This window comes from Herpailurus yagouaroundi, unplaced genomic scaffold (genome assembly GCF_014898765.1).
Source record: "Herpailurus yagouaroundi ecotype Mexico unplaced genomic scaffold, PumYag 77, whole genome shotgun sequence".
Lineage (NCBI taxonomy): Eukaryota > Metazoa > Chordata > Mammalia > Carnivora > Felidae > Herpailurus > Herpailurus yagouaroundi.
This window is the reverse complement of record NW_024412388.1, coordinates 27,292,585-27,307,959: the sequence shown is the minus strand read 5'-3', so window position 1 is coordinate 27,307,959 and position 15,375 is coordinate 27,292,585. Positions and strand designations below refer to the sequence as shown.

At 41.6% G+C, this 15,375-nt stretch overlaps 1 protein-coding gene across 8 annotated transcripts in view; it reads left to right on the top strand.

The window, feature by feature from the left end:
• KIAA0319L (KIAA0319 like) overlaps nt 1-15,375 on the top strand; it is a 96,939-nt gene that overhangs the window by 21,576 nt on the left and 59,988 nt on the right. For all 8 annotated transcript variants that reach the window (XM_040468951.1, XM_040468916.1, XM_040468910.1 and 5 more), the window contains one exon: nt 9,122-9,651. In XM_040468951.1, the coding sequence (XP_040324885.1) occupies nt 9,122-9,651 (530 nt within the window). The remainder of the gene's footprint in view (nt 1-9,121; nt 9,652-15,375) is intronic.

Genomic DNA, 15,375 nt, shown 5'->3' with positions numbered 1-15,375 from the left:
CTATTCCCTTGAGCTAAGACAAAGGATCAAATTGTCAGTTAAGATTCAGATGAATCAGAGATCTTAGCCGTCATTACTAAGCTTTAGTAATAATTGTAAGAATACGTCAATCAAAAGGTACAAGTGAGGTAGAGAGAGTCTGAAATATCCTGTGTGAACCCCCAGGTTGTTCCTTCCCTCACTGAACGGGTTCTCTCCAGCCCAGAGTAATGGTAAGATCTCTAACTGAGGCTTCCAGGTCACCTCATAAAGCAGGGGAAGTGTTTGGGTTATGAAACGTTTCTCTTTTATGCTGCCACATAGTTGTGTAGCTTATGTGACATTCTTCAGGGAGCCATGGAAGCAAAAGAAGATCTTTGCAGGTCAGACCAGTCTTATAGCTCCCTCCCCCCACCCCCACTTTTATCTCCTCTTCTTTCAAAGATCTGGATTTGACCAGAGCTGCTAGCAACAACCAGATAATTAGAACTTTTTGCTGTTTTCCCTTCAACTTTGTAATTCCCATAAATTTCCTTAACCATTTCTCCTGAGTCTAAATCTGTTCCCCCAGATTCCCCAGTACCTCTGTGATTTGCCTCACAACTTTCACCATTTGTACTGAGGATGGATAGGCAGCACCCCTGTCATCAGTTCATCATCATAATTTTCCATCCTCTCCTTTTTTCTTGCTAGAAAGTACCTAACCGTTGTGATTTGTGTGAGTCTGACATGACATTCTTGAATAACTCTGTGTTTTTCAACTCACTCACATTTACCACCCTTCCTTCCCAACTTTTTAACTGTGATAAGAATCCATTGCATTATTAAATCCTCTCATACTGAAACTTGTGAGTTAAGATATTAGATAGATCTGGCTTTCTCTTGGAGGAAGACATGGTTTTCCCTCTAGCCTGCAGGCGATGGTTGCTCATTCTTCCATATTCCATGTACCTCTGAATTTGGAGGTGGAACTGATGTCCTCATCATTCGTCACTGTCACTTCTTGAACAGTACTCCTCCAGTGTCATGGAAAAAGTTCTGCTCTTTGAGGTTTATACCACTTCCTACCCTTCCCTAATCATTATTCATCTACCAACCATCATTCACCCCCCTCATTTATTGTGGCATATGGGCCTCATCTCTTTTTGAAGTCTTGTTATCAGCCTGGATGTCTTCAGTATGACCCACCTGATATCAGGCCACCTGGTTTCCTGACAGTTTACTCATGGATTCTTTCAATACTTCATGTATGCACATGTGCATTTATTTGTGCATTTATTCAAAAAGATATTTTGGGGGGTGCCTGGGTGACTCCGTTGGTTAAACATCCAACTTCGGCTCAGGTCATGATCTCATGGTTTGTGAGTTTGAGCTCTGCATCGTGCTCTGTGCTGATAGCTCAGAGCCTGGAACCTGTTTCCGATTATATGTCTCCCTTTCTCTCTGCCCCTCCCCGACTCACGTGTGTGTGTGTGTGTGGGGGGGGGGGGGGTACGCGCATGCTCTCTCAAAAATAAATAAACATTAAAAAAAAAGGTTTGAAAAAGATATTTTGGGGCACCTGCAGTGTAATGTGCCAGTCTCATGCTAGAGTTGGAGGTACAGTGGTGAGAGAAAAAAAAAACAAAACAGACATGGTCCTGTCATCCTAGGGCTTACAGTGTGGGGTGGGGTGGGGAAGACATTGAGCAGATGATCGCACAAAGAAATGTAATTTTATGTGTTATAATTGTTTTGAAGGAAAGGGGCAACAGGGCCCAAAGAGTGTGTAAGCGGAGAGACCTGACCTGGCATAGAGGCTTCTCTGAAGAAATGATGGCTGTGCTGATATCTCATAAGAGGAGTTAACTGGGTAAAGAAGGGAGACAAGAGAGTTCCCACTAGAGAGTGCAGCATGCGCAAAGCCCAGTTAGGAGAGGGAGCATAGTCCATTTGAGGAATGAAAGAAGCCTGGTGAGTTGGAGCACGACAGAGGGAAAGCAATGATACAAGTTGGGGCCAGAAAGGTAGGTATGGTCTAGATCATACAGGATCTTCTTAGGTTATGTTAAGAATTCTGGTTATCAGAGCACCTGGGTGGCTCAGTTGGTTGAGCATCCAACTCTAAATCCAACTCTCATGGTTTGTGGGTTCAAGCCCTGCATCCGGCTCTGCATTGATGGTGTCGAGCTTGGGATTCTCTCTCGCCCTCTCTCTCTGCTCCTGCCCAGCTCACACTCTCTCTTAAAATTAATAAACATTAAAAAAATTTTTTTTGGTTATCATTCTAAGAGCCTTGGAAAGCCATTGAAATTTCTGTTTATTTAAATTTTTAAAATTTATCTTTCAGAAGATATTACATGTACATTGTACAAATTCAAAAGGTAAAAAAGGGTATTTAGTGAACCGACAAGTCTCTCACTTCAGTCTTTTGAGCTACCTCATTTCCCTACTAAAAGCAACCGTGCCAACTTCTTGACTATTCTTCCAAAAATAGTCTATGCAAATATATGCATAAACATTATATTCTTTCTCTCCCTACACCAATTGTAGCATACTATGCACACTGCTCTGAACTTTTTTTTTTTTAATTTTTTTTTTTTCAACGTTTATTTATTTTTGGGACAGAGAGAGACAGAGCATGAACGGGGGAGGGGCAGAGAGAGAGGGAGACACAGAATCGGAAACAGGCTCCAGGCTCCGAGCCATCAGCCCAGAGCCCGACGCGGGGCTGGAACTCCCGGACCGCGAGATCGTGACCTGGCTGAAGTCGGACGCTTAACCGACTGCGCCACCCAGGCACCCCTGAACTTTTCTTTTTCTACATAACGTACCCTAGATATCACTGCATATTAGTACTGTATAAAGTAGCTTTATTCATCCCCATAACTGCATGGATCGTCTTTAATTTAATTAACCAGTTCTTATTGAGAAGCTTATAAGTTATTTCCAATATTTTTTTCATTTCAGACAACACACAGTGAATATTTTTGATAGCATGTCACATGTGCGATAGTATACCTGTTCAGTTAATTCCAGGTTTAGCTACCTTTATTCTATAAAGGCTGAATTACTTTCCTTCAGAGCACTTATGCTGGTTTGCAATCCTGTATTCATTATTATGTCTATTTAATCTAATTTAATCCTACATTCGTTATTGTCTGTTTAATTGTGTCTTCCCCATCTAAATTATAATCTCCATCAAAGCAGTCCTAGCATGAGATAGATGCATTGTAATATTTGTTGAATGGATGAATGAATAAAGAAATAAAGATAATAGGTAGGTGGGAAGAAAACGTGCCTTCTTAATTAAACCTTTGAGCTTATCTTTTACTAGACAGGAACAATTTGCATCTCTGTAAAAATCAAAATCATTTGTAACTTATCAGTCTTCTATAAATTAACATCTAAATTTAGGCTGTACTCATTAGTTAATAGTTCAAACAAAAGTACATTCTTTGGACCAGGGGTTGGCAAACTTTCTTAAAGGGCCAGATAGTAAAAATTGTAGGCTTTGTGAGTCTTAAGAAAAAACTCTATTGCAGCTAGTTAACTCTGCCATTGTGGAGCAAAAATAGCCATAGACATTTTATATGTAAATGAGTGTGACTATGTTCCAGTAAAACTTTATTTACAATAAATAGGCAGCAGCCAGAGTTACCCTTTGGGCCATAGTTTGCTGCCCCTGGTTTATTGAATCAGTAGTGATACCCCTTCTTTCATTCCTGATATTGTTAATTTGTGACTGCTATCTTTTTTTTTTTTTCTTTTTTTTCCGGTCATCAGTCTGACTAGAGCTTTATCAGTTTTGTTGATCTTCCAAACAACCAGATTTTGGTCTCATTGATTTTTTTTTTTTTCTGTTTTTTATTTGTTTTCGTTTCATTGGTTATTCTTATCTTTAGCTTTTCTCTTCTCAGTTTATTTTGGGTATAATTTACCCTTCTAGCTTTTATGATGAAAGCGTAGATCATTGATTAAAAAAATTTCTTTTTTTTAAAGTTTGGCCTTTTTTTCTCTAGATCATTTGGAATGTGTATAATACATATGTACAAACAAAAAAGCTTCATTTAAAAAAATATATAAGCCCATCAGACATAGATTTCTGCAACTTTTAAAATTTAAAGTATCATGGGACTCTTTCTGTTGCTGTATATAGATTCTACCTCATTGTTTTCAGTTGCTGCATAGCATTCTAGAGTAACTGTATCTGTGTTGATAGACATGTAGATTTTTCATATATTTCACCTGTACAAACTATGCTGTAATGAAATTGTCACATGTGAGAAGTTCTTCAGGATAGACGTGCACAGAGTATTTTTGTTATATGTGTAATTTATTGAATGTCTCCCCTTTGATGCTCAGAAGGAATTAACTCGATGTGAATTACCACACTAACTACAATTGGTGGCTCTGTCTTTGTTATGAATTTTCTTATGTTGTTTAAGGGCTGAACTTTGGGGAAAGTCTTCCTACTTTCATTACATTCCTGAGGTTTTCCTCCATATAGATTCTCTGATGTTCAGCAAGGCCTGAGCTGTGTCTGAAAGCTTTCCCATATTTCTTGCAGTAATAGGCTTTTTGTTCAGTATGGATTCTCATATCCAATAAGTTCTTCATAAAGACTTTCACACAGTCATTACACCAGTAGAGTTTCTTTTCACTGTGAGTTTTCTGATGTCCAGCAAAGGATATATACCTGAAAGATTTTCCCCATTTATTTCAGTGATAGGGTTTCTCTCTTGTATGTATTCGTTGATGACTAATAAGGGTTGAGCTCTTCCTAAAGGCTTCTCCACATTCATTACAGCAATGTGGTTTCTTACCAGTATGGATTTTCTGATGTGCCACACAGTTAAGTTATTCCTGAAAGCTTTTCATCGCATTTAAAAGGCTCTTCTCCACTATGCATTCTCATGATGAGTAAGGCCTGGGTTCTAAGCAAAGGCTTTTTCCACAGTCTTTTCATGTGTAGAGTTTCTGACTGGTATGAATTCTCTGATGACTTTAAAAGGATAAAGTTCATTTTGAAAGCGTTTCTACATTCATTGCATTTATGGGGTTTCTCTCTAGAATGGATTCTCTGACAATTGATAATTGTTGAGTCCTTCTTGAGGATAAGGTTACTTGTTCATGTGAATTTTATGATGATTTAAAGGAAATGAGCTGGGACACCTGATTCAGTCGGTTGAGCGTCCGACTTTTGATTTTGGCTCAGATCATGATCTCATGGTTCATGAGATCAAGCCCTGCCTCGGGCTCTATACTGACAGTGCAGAGCATGCTTCGGATTCTCTCTCTCCCTCTCTCTCGGCTCCTTCCCCACTTGTGCACCCTCTCTGTCTCAAAATAAATAAATAAACTTTAAAACAAAATCTTAAAGGAAATGAGATGAGTTGTTCGTGAAGGCTATCCCATATTCTTTTTTTTAACTTTATTTATTTATTTTGTGTGAGAGAGAGAGAGAACGTGAGTGGGGGAGGAGCAAAGAGGGGAGAGAGAGAATCCCAAGCAGGCTCTGCGCCGCCGACAGCGCAGAGCCCAATGTGGGTCTCAAACTCATGAACCACAAGATCATGACCTGAGCCGAAATCAAGAGTCGGACGCTTAATCAGACTGAGCCACCCAGGTGCCCCACTATCCCACATTCTTTACATTAATGGGTTATCTCACCTGTGTAACTTTTCTGGTGACTGATAACAGAAGCATTATATTTAAAGACTTTCCCACATTACCGTGCCACATCTCTTTGGAGCTTCTGTGCTCCCATTCCAGGCCTTTATCAATCATGACACTGTATGTTCACTCTTCTAGAGACGATCCTTCAGAAACGTTTTGCTTTAGGACTGATATCTTTGTTTCAAATCAGTACTCCTGGACTGTACAGGCACCTGGCAGAATTTTTCACACCTCCATCCAGGGCTCTACCCCTTGCTCCAGTGGGTGATTAATTTTGGTTTGAAAAAGAGAAGCCCCTTGGACACCAGATTCCCATAGTTTTCCAGCATCACATCCCTGTACGTATCCACTGAATGGCATCCAGGTGTCTCTGTTCAGTGTGGGTAAAGGTCACAGCCACATGTGTAAATGTAGCTTGGGAGCCCTTTGTCTCCTTAGCTGCTCTTCAGAAAATCCTGATAAACCAATGGTTCTGGAGTCTAGAAGTCCAAAATCAAGGGTTGGTTCCTTCTGAGTCTCTGCATAGAGCCCTTCCTCAACTCTTCTTAGCTTCTAGTGGTCACTGCCAGTCATTGGTGTTCCTTGGTTTGTAGCTGTATCTCTCCAGTCTCTGCCTCTGTCATCACATGGCCTTCTCCTTGTGTGTCTCTCTAGATTATCGATTTTAGACTTTTCTTATTTTCTATTTTTTTTTTTTAAATTTCTTTTTTTTTCAACGTTTATTTATTTTTGGGACAGAGAGAGACAGAGCATGAACGGGGGAGGGGCAGAGAGAGAGGGAGACACAGAATCGGAAACAGACTCCAGGCTCTGAGCCATCAGCCCAGAGCCTGACGCGGGGCTCAAACTCACGGACCGCGAGATCGTGACCTGGCTGAAGTCGGACGCTTAACCGACTGCGCCACCCAGGCGCCCCAACCCCTCTTATTTTCTAAATAAGCATTTAAAACTGTAAATGCTCCCTCTAAATGCTACATTAACTGCATCCCATGAATTTTTATATGTTATGTTTTAATTTTCATTCAGTTCAAAATATATTCTAATTTCCCTCATGTGATCTCAACCTACACTTGGGGTAAATTAGTGGTCAGTCAAAGATGAAAAGGGACCATTATCCAGTTGTCGGGAGCTCTTTATCTGTGTAGCTTCTTCATTTCTGGTTGGTTGTTCCAAAATTCTTGCTATCACAGTCACCTCAAACTCTGTTTCATCAGTGCAGCAAGTCTGCCCTAGTCTGCTTGGGCTCTCTCCTTCCCTGTGCCACCATCTGGAGCATGATGCTGTACGGAAAGCCCTGGTGGTCAGAGGGCTCACCTTGTTTGTTTCCTTTCTCTCTGGGATCACATACCTGTTGTTCATGGTCTAAAAACAATTGTTCCATATATTTTGTCTAGCGTTCTAGCTACTCATGGTGGGAGGGCAAGTCCTATGGCAGTTTCTCCTGCAGGAGCAAAAGTGGAGGTCACGGTACATACTAAAAATTAAATGAAATAGTGGCTTATAGAAAAGTGTAGGTTATTTTCATCTGTGTGGACCTCTTCACTATGTTAAATATGAGAGAATTACTCTGGGAAGAATGACGGAAAGTTGATATAAAGGTGACTGACAGTGGTTACTGAGGTAACAATTTATTGATTTCAACACAGTCTGTGTACTTAGCTGTTAACCAAGATTCATACCATTGGTTACTGTGTGGGAAGGTGGATGAGGATATGAGGGGTATTTCTGTAGCTCTTGGTAGCTTCATTTTTTTCATAGTTGCTATTTCTTCATTTTTCTTAAGGAAGTTCTATTTTTTCTAGGTTTCTAAATTGCCTTGTCTGATGTTAGGTTCGTGCCAATGTCTGTCTCTTTTCTTTTAATGAACAATGGCAGATTGGCTTCCATAGCGCCTGCTCAGTCATCCAGAAGCTTGCCTTTATTTTCCTTATATCTCTCAGTTGACTGGTGTTCACATTTAGTCTGCTGGACGTTTTGTAAGTATTTCCTGGGAGTCAAGTTGGCTTTGGCTGATTCTTCTTCTTTTTTTTTTTTAAGTTTATTTATTTATTTTGAGAGAGACAGAGACAAGCAGGGGAAGTGCAGAGAGAGAGAGGGAGAGAGAGAATCCCAAGCAGGCCCCGCACCTTCAGCGCGGAGCCCAGCATGGGGCTCAAACCCACGAACCGTAAAATCATGACCTGAGCTGAAACCAAGAGTCGGCTGCTTAACCGACTGAGCCACCCAGGTGCCCTGACTTTGGCTGATTATTCCATTGTTGCTCTGGTTAGTCATAGCCCTTTTTCAGTTATGTGTATGTGCAGACATGATTATCCATCTCTTCAGTGTTTTGGTTCTACTGCATATTTTCTGTGTGTAATTTCAAGATATTTTGTGTTCTAACCCCAGGGCCAGAGCTAGGGTGAAGAAAGAAACACATAAGGCACAAAATTGAAGGAGGTGCTCACTCTCAAGGTTGGGTAAGCCAACTCTGTACTTACATGACTCTGAGAATATATTCCTTCTTAAATTTTGTGCCTGAGGCATCGATCTTGCCTCACCCTGGTTCTGGCCCTGTATAACCCTGACCATAGTTGAGTACAGATACCTATATAACTAAGACCTTAAAATGAGCTCTGTATAATAGCTTTCATTTAGAACATGCTTTGACTTTACTTCATCTAATAAAACAGAAGTGAGGTAATATTTCAGGAGAATTAATGCCATGCCTAAAGTAATTCAGTAGCCCAAAAGTTTATCCATAAGCAACAGTAACCAGAATTTTGAACCATGTTATTTATGTTAACCACACTAGGTCACTGTTGTACTTCTGTTCCTTTGTTTCTTATCATGACATGGCTTGTCAGTAGGAAGTTCATTCTAGCAGAATACCTCTCATGATTAAACTTTTTGGTAATCTGACTACTGATCAGCTCTGGTTGATACCATGATATGCAAAACCACCTGACTCTGGCAAACAGTTGGTTAGAAAATGGATGAACCTGTAACCTGTTGGAGGTGAAGAATACTCCGTTTGTGTTGCTGCCAGTTCAGTGGGTGGGGGTGGGGGTGGGGGGACTATTCCATCCTGTTCCACTACCTGTTCTTCTGGTCCCATAGTGCTTGCACTGTCCCTGAGAAAGGCCAGGACATGAGTGGAAGATCAAGTGGTGGGACTCTGCCCCTTCCACCCCTCCATACACTTCCACCAGAATAACTATTTTGTTTGTCTTGCTTTTTTCATGAACTGGAATTCTGTATGAAAGGTCTATGTGGAAGGGACTCATTGAGAAGGGGAACCACCGATGAATGTGGAACAGTAGCTAAAGTATCCTGAGCCAAAAAACACTCTATTTTGCTTCTTCTGTTCCACTTACTAGACAGCTTTCCCACCTTCTTAAAAACCAGTATTCAAAATAGCCTTAAATGTTGGTGTTCGGGGCACTTTACAGATCAGTAGTGTGTTTTTATTACCTCTTAAAATGTTTTCATTCCTTGTTTTTAGATGCCAGTGAGAGCAGGTGCCAGCATGAGAAGACAGAATTTGGAGTTGGCCTGAGATCTGGGGGAGAAAATCACCTCCGGCTTCTTGAAGGAACCCCCTCTCTCCAGTTGTGTTGGGCTGCTTGCTGCCAGGATTCTGCCTGCCATGCCTTTTGGTGGTTAGAAGGGATGTGCATTCAGGCAGACTGCAGCAGGCCCCAGAGCTGCCAGACTTTCAGGACAGACTCTTCCAATTCCATGCTGGTGTTTTTTAAAAAATTCCAAACTGCAGATGGTTTGGGCTATCCACCTGAAGAAGATGAACCACATATTCTGGGGCTAGGTTGGAGCAGGGTATCTTGGAGGAGACAGAATCCACCCAGAGCTCCACTCAGACCCACTGTATCTTCTAGTGACCAGCAGAGCTCAATCAGGAAGCTTCGGAAGAGAGATAGTCCCAGTGAAGAAGTAGCTACACATACAGTGACACAGCATTCTGAAATGAATGACTCCAAGGAAGTAGGTGATCTGAATACCAGTGGTTCTGCAGAGGTAAGCATATTATGAATAAGGAGCAGAGAAACTGTTAAATCTGCTTTCCATTTGGCACACATGAGCAGTGAAGCTGGTGCTTGTGGGAAGCACCCTATGCTGAGGAATATATGTATAAAGCTGCTTGGTGTCATCTTTGTGGGTGCAGCCCAGATGTTACAAGCATAGTTGGACCTTAGAGATGTTCACTGCATTACAAGTCTGACCATTGTTTTGGTAACAGCAGAAATCTGCCCATTATCTAGTCTAAGCTGGTTCTTGGCTACAGGTAAGTGCAGTTGTGTGTGTTGGTGTTTTCACCAACAATTCTGCAGTATTTTCTGCCAGGTTGCAAAACACTTGATTGACATAGTTGCATTCAAGCTGTCCTCCCTCTTCCCCATCTCCCACGTACAAATACATTTCCTTATGGGGTAGTTTCTATTCCAGTCTAAAGTGCCATTCCTGGCACCACAGACTAAGACCCGACTTACTGAGCTGGGGAGCCAGAGCTGGCCATTAGCCAAGAGGTTTCTGGGGTGACTTCTTACCAAGCTTTGTATGCCAAGGGAGATACCACCAGTAGAGTTTATTCTGCTTGTTATGTTTCTTCATTGTTGATCTTCCTGGGCAAATGATTAAAAGGAATGACTCACTCTGTGCTCAGCCTCCCTTGATTGCTGTGACTTATTTTTGTATTTGTTTTGTCCTAGTTGTTTCTACCAAGTTGAAGCCAGAGTGGGGAAGCTACTACATGCCAGGCACTATGTGTGCTAATTGTCGTACAATGTCATTTTGTTTGATTTTCATAGCAATATTCCCAAATTGGTATTATTAGCCCTGTTTTACCAGTGAGGAAACTGGGGCCCAAAGAGGTTAAACAGTTTGATTGTGTAGCTAATGAATAACAAACCTAGGATTGGAATGCAGATTTAATATTAGGAAAAAACCTTTCAGTGCAATATTAGAGATACAGTCTTAGGTTTAATATGCCCCGTAAACATTAGACATCTGTTGTTAATGTCAGATACTTTACTAAGCACTAGAGATAGAAAGTGAGCAAGATGTGGTCCGTGCCCTCAGGGAGTTTACAGTGTAGTGGAGACTCAGACACAAAGGTTGGGTATTTATAATAGTGTGTAACTATTGCATTAGTAGAGTTATATATACAATACAGTAGGAACAGAAAAGAGGAAGTGACTCATTTGAACAGGCAGGTGGTATGTATATGCAGGGAAGACTTCACAGAAATGTTTAATTTATTATTATTTTTAATTAAAAACATTTTTTGTTATTTTTGAGAGAGAGAGCATGCGCATGCACGCGTGCACATGAGTGGGGGAGGGGCAGAGAGAGAGGGAGACACAGAATCTGAAGCAGGCTCCAGGCTCTGAGCTGTCTGTACAAAGCCCGACTTGGGGCTTAAACCCATGAACTGTGAGATCATTTCCTGAGCTGAAGTTGGACACTTAACTGACTGAGCCACTCAGGTGCCCCAGAAATGTTTATTTTATTTCTCTTTTCTCTTTAAGCATTTATTACCTACACTAGATTATAATCCTCTTTTTAAAAATGTTAATTCCGGTGTGGTTAACATACAGTGTTATAGTAGTTTCAGGTGTACAATGTAGTGATTCAACAGTTCCATATATTATCCAGTGCTCATCAAGATAAGTATACTCTTAATCCTGCTCACCTATTTCACCTATGCCCCCCACCCACCTCCCCTCTGGTAACCATCTTTAATATATTCCTCGAAGGATGTGTAGGATTTCACTGGGGACAGAGGCACAGTGCATGCAAAGGCTCAGTCATTTGGCAAATACTTTTTGCACATTTCCTGTGTGCAAGGTATTATACTAAGCTAGGCACTGGGGATATTATAGTAAGTGAGATAGACAGGATTTCTCCCCCAACAGAGCTTATGCTCTGTCAAGGAAAACAGACATTATGTTCATAATACTTAAATAATTATAAGCTTAATATGGGTTTAAGAGGATAAGTGCAGAGTGCTGGAAGAGCATCTAACAGGGACCTAATTGAGACTAAGGGATATGGTTAGGTACTTTAAGTAAAGAAAGTTTAAGTTGAGACTTGATGTAGAAGGAGTTTGGAAAAGAAGCAAAGTATTTCAGGCAGAGAGCTAACAATTTCAAGGTTTGTTAGGTGCCCTAGAGCGTGGCAAGATCAAGAAGTTGAGAGAGGCTGGTCTTGTTCCACGTAGAAAGCCAAAGGTGAAAAAGGAGGGTTGTGAGCTGTGGAGAGCCTTAAGGCCTTCTTAAGATTTTGGTCTTTATCTTCAGGTCAGTGAGAAGTCATTAAAGAATTTTAAGTAGGGGAGGGGCACCTGGGTGGCTCAGTCGGTTAAGCGGCCAACTTAGGCTTACGTCATGAATCTCACAGTTCGTGAGTTCAGGCCCGCATTGGGCTCTGTGCTGACAGCTCAGAGCCTAGAGCCTGCTTCGGATTCTGTGTCTCCCTCTCTCTCTGCTCCTCTTCTGCTCATGCTCATGCTCTCTCTCTCTCTCTCAAAAATAAATAAACATTAAAAAAAATTTAAGGAATTTTAAGTAGGGGATAACTTGATCAGATGTGTTGCTGTGTGGTGAATAGATTGGAGAGAGGCAAGAATGTACTTGGAGCAAGCAATCTCATAGGCTCTTCAAGGCAAGGGAACCATTGTACTAGAGAAAGGTTGAAAATACAGGAAAGGGAATAAACAACAAATAATTCCATAAAGCGGTGGTTCACAAACCTTAGCATACATCAGAATCACCTGGAGGCCTTGTTGAAAACAGTTTGGCCCTAAGTCCAGAGTTTCTGATTTAGTAGGTCTAGAGTGAGGCCTGAGAATTTGCATTTGTGACAAGTTCTGGAGAGGCCAATGCTGCTGGTCTGAGAAACGCACATTGAGAACTAGTGTCTTACAGGGTGAGTGCGTTTGAATCCTGAGCACAGAGGACCAAGATTAGCCTTAAGCAGGAGGAGATATCTCCTTCATGATGATAGGAAGGAAGAAATAGGTGAATATAGGTGTAGCAAAGGTGGGTTTGTAGGTTCAATAGAAGGAAATTGTGGTAGTTCTAATCTCATGCCTGTTTTTCTGAAGTGGGGTAGATTATTTGCTGAGAGTAGAAGCAGAGGTAGGTGGAATGGGCATAGGTAGGTAGTAGGCAGGAAAATCAGAGGTTTGGAGAGAGTGGTAAAGGTCTGAAACAGCCATTAGGAAGGCTGGGAGAAGGCCAAGCAGTAAGGAAATAGACTGCTGGTAGCACTGAACATGGAGACTACGAATTTATAACAGTGGTACTGACGTCTGCAGGTGTGTGAGTCTCCTCAGCAGCTCTCAGCAACCCTGTCAAGAAAAGGCAGTTTGATAGGTTGATTTACCCAAGATTGGAACTTTGCCAATCTTGCATAGAAGGAAATAGGGATGTGGAAGTCGAGGTTATTGTCAAGAGAGTGGATTAGGAAGATAGAAAAAGAGGCAAATAAATATAAGAGGGGCTAACTGACAGAGATATGATAGAGGAGTTTGGCATTTAGAGTTTTCCATGATGAGAGACAGACACAGGAGGCACAACTAAGTGTGTGTCCTGTAAAACTGGAGGTAGTCATCAGAGGATGGCATATATTTGTAAGATTATTTATTTTGATGGGGGGGGGGGGGGGCAACAAGCAGGAGATGGACAGAGAGGGAGAGACAATCCGAAGCAGGTGCCATGCTCATTGCAGAGCCCAGTGCAGGGTTTGATCCCAACTTGGGGCTTGATCCCATGACTATGAGATCATGACCTGCGCCGAAATTGAGTTGGCCGTTTGACTGAGCCACCCAAGTACCCCAAGGATGGGATATTTGAATCTAAGTTATTGGAGGTGGAGAAGTTCTGGCAACTACAATATCTAGGGTATAGTTGTGGAAGAGAGTTGCTGGGGTAGAGTAGACAAGGAGCTCAAAGAACTCAGGAAGCTCAAAATACATGTTACATGAGTTATCCATATAGACACTGAGATAGACTTTTATGATGATGATGATGATGATGATAGCAATAGCTACTGTTTCCTGAGTGAGCACTTACTGTGTACCAGATACCATTCTGAACCCTTGATGTATTTTTAACTCTTTTAATCCATACAACAACTCCTATGAAGTACTATTAACCATCTCTATTTTATAAACGAGGAAACTCAGGAAGAGAGAGGTTAAGGAACATGGTCAAGGCAATATAGCTTGTATATGGTAGTACCAGGATTTGAACCCAGGCACTCTGATTCTATCCAGAGTCTGTCCTCTTAACCCTGTTACTGTTTAGGCAGTAAAGAGAATTTCGAGAGCCAGATGTCAAAGCCCTCAGAAAAACAGAAGGAGTAGTGAGGCATTTGGGAGAGGACAGTATGGTAAGGGTTGAATTGCAGCAAGATGGCAGAGGAGAGAGGTTTTACAAAAAAGATAGAAGGGTAATGGTCTGCAAAGGGCATTGGGAAGGGGAGCAAATAAAATACTAACCTGCCTTCAGTTGTGACATATGGGAGAGTAAGGAGCCCTTGCATTGCAGAGATACATGGGAAATAGTATCCTTAGGGAAGGGCATGCTCACAGTTAAGAATAGGTGCTCAAGGACCCTTTTATGGGCATGTGACCTGTGCAGTTGTACAAGACCACACACTTAGGCCCTGTTCTCTGTTTGATGCATTGCTGTCATTGTCTTGAAATTCTTAATAGTTTTTCAATAAGGGACCCCACATTTTCATTTTGCACTGTATCCTGCGTATTATGTAGTATGTCCTGCAGGAGGTATAGGGAATAACACATGAAATGATGAGCTTCTAGGTGATTTTTGATCATGGAATAGAAATTCTAGGTGATTACATGGAATTTTTGGTAGAAAGAAAAGGAAGTTAGGTCTCACAGGAGAGGAAGTGTAGGTAATTTAGGGAAAACAGTTGTGGTATAGTAAATGTTTAACAACTGGGTCCCTCCCTCCCCTCAAAGCCCCCAAAACAAGCCCTGAGTTGTAGATGTTGTCAGTTTCCATGGTGTAAATACAGCCACCATGACCATTTTGGAACTTCTAACATGAGTTGGGAGAGATGTGCACAGTCAGGTCAGATGAGCCAGCTCCAGCACACTTCCGATAACTGTGATCAGTAAAATGAGAAGTAGACCAATAAAACAAGAAATACGGTAGATGTAGGCCTGGCAGTGTCCTGGAAGAGGATAAAAACTCAAATTTGGGCCTTAGAGAATTCAGGTGTACCTTGGAAGGAAGATCCTGGGGTTGTGTTGCTGGGGAGTACTTTTTCTTCTTGTTTGCCTGCAGTGGACAGTAGCAATAAATTGCTGCTAAGGAATGGGATCTGGAGCTTTAGGGTCTAAAACAGAGAGTGGGTGGACATGGGGGGGAGGAATATTGAACTTGAACTATGAGCCGCAAGAGTAGGAGGGGGCCTTTGTGCAATGTTGCACAGAGGCATTTATATAGGTTGGCATCACTTGCTGAGAACTGTAAGCATTGTAAAATAATAGGGCAAAGTGAAGTCTTCAGTTCCAGACATTATGTTTGACCTTATATGCCATTCGTAGGAGCTTGAGGCCTTGGATAGTTCTGGAAGGGTGGTAGAATCACCTTGCGCATTCAGAATAGTTAACTGGTAGGCATTTCTTTTAGGAGAGTACTTGCAGCTCAAACTTGTGCTTAATGCACTGGGGAAAGGGAAGGAAGTGTATACACTGCAGATCTTCTC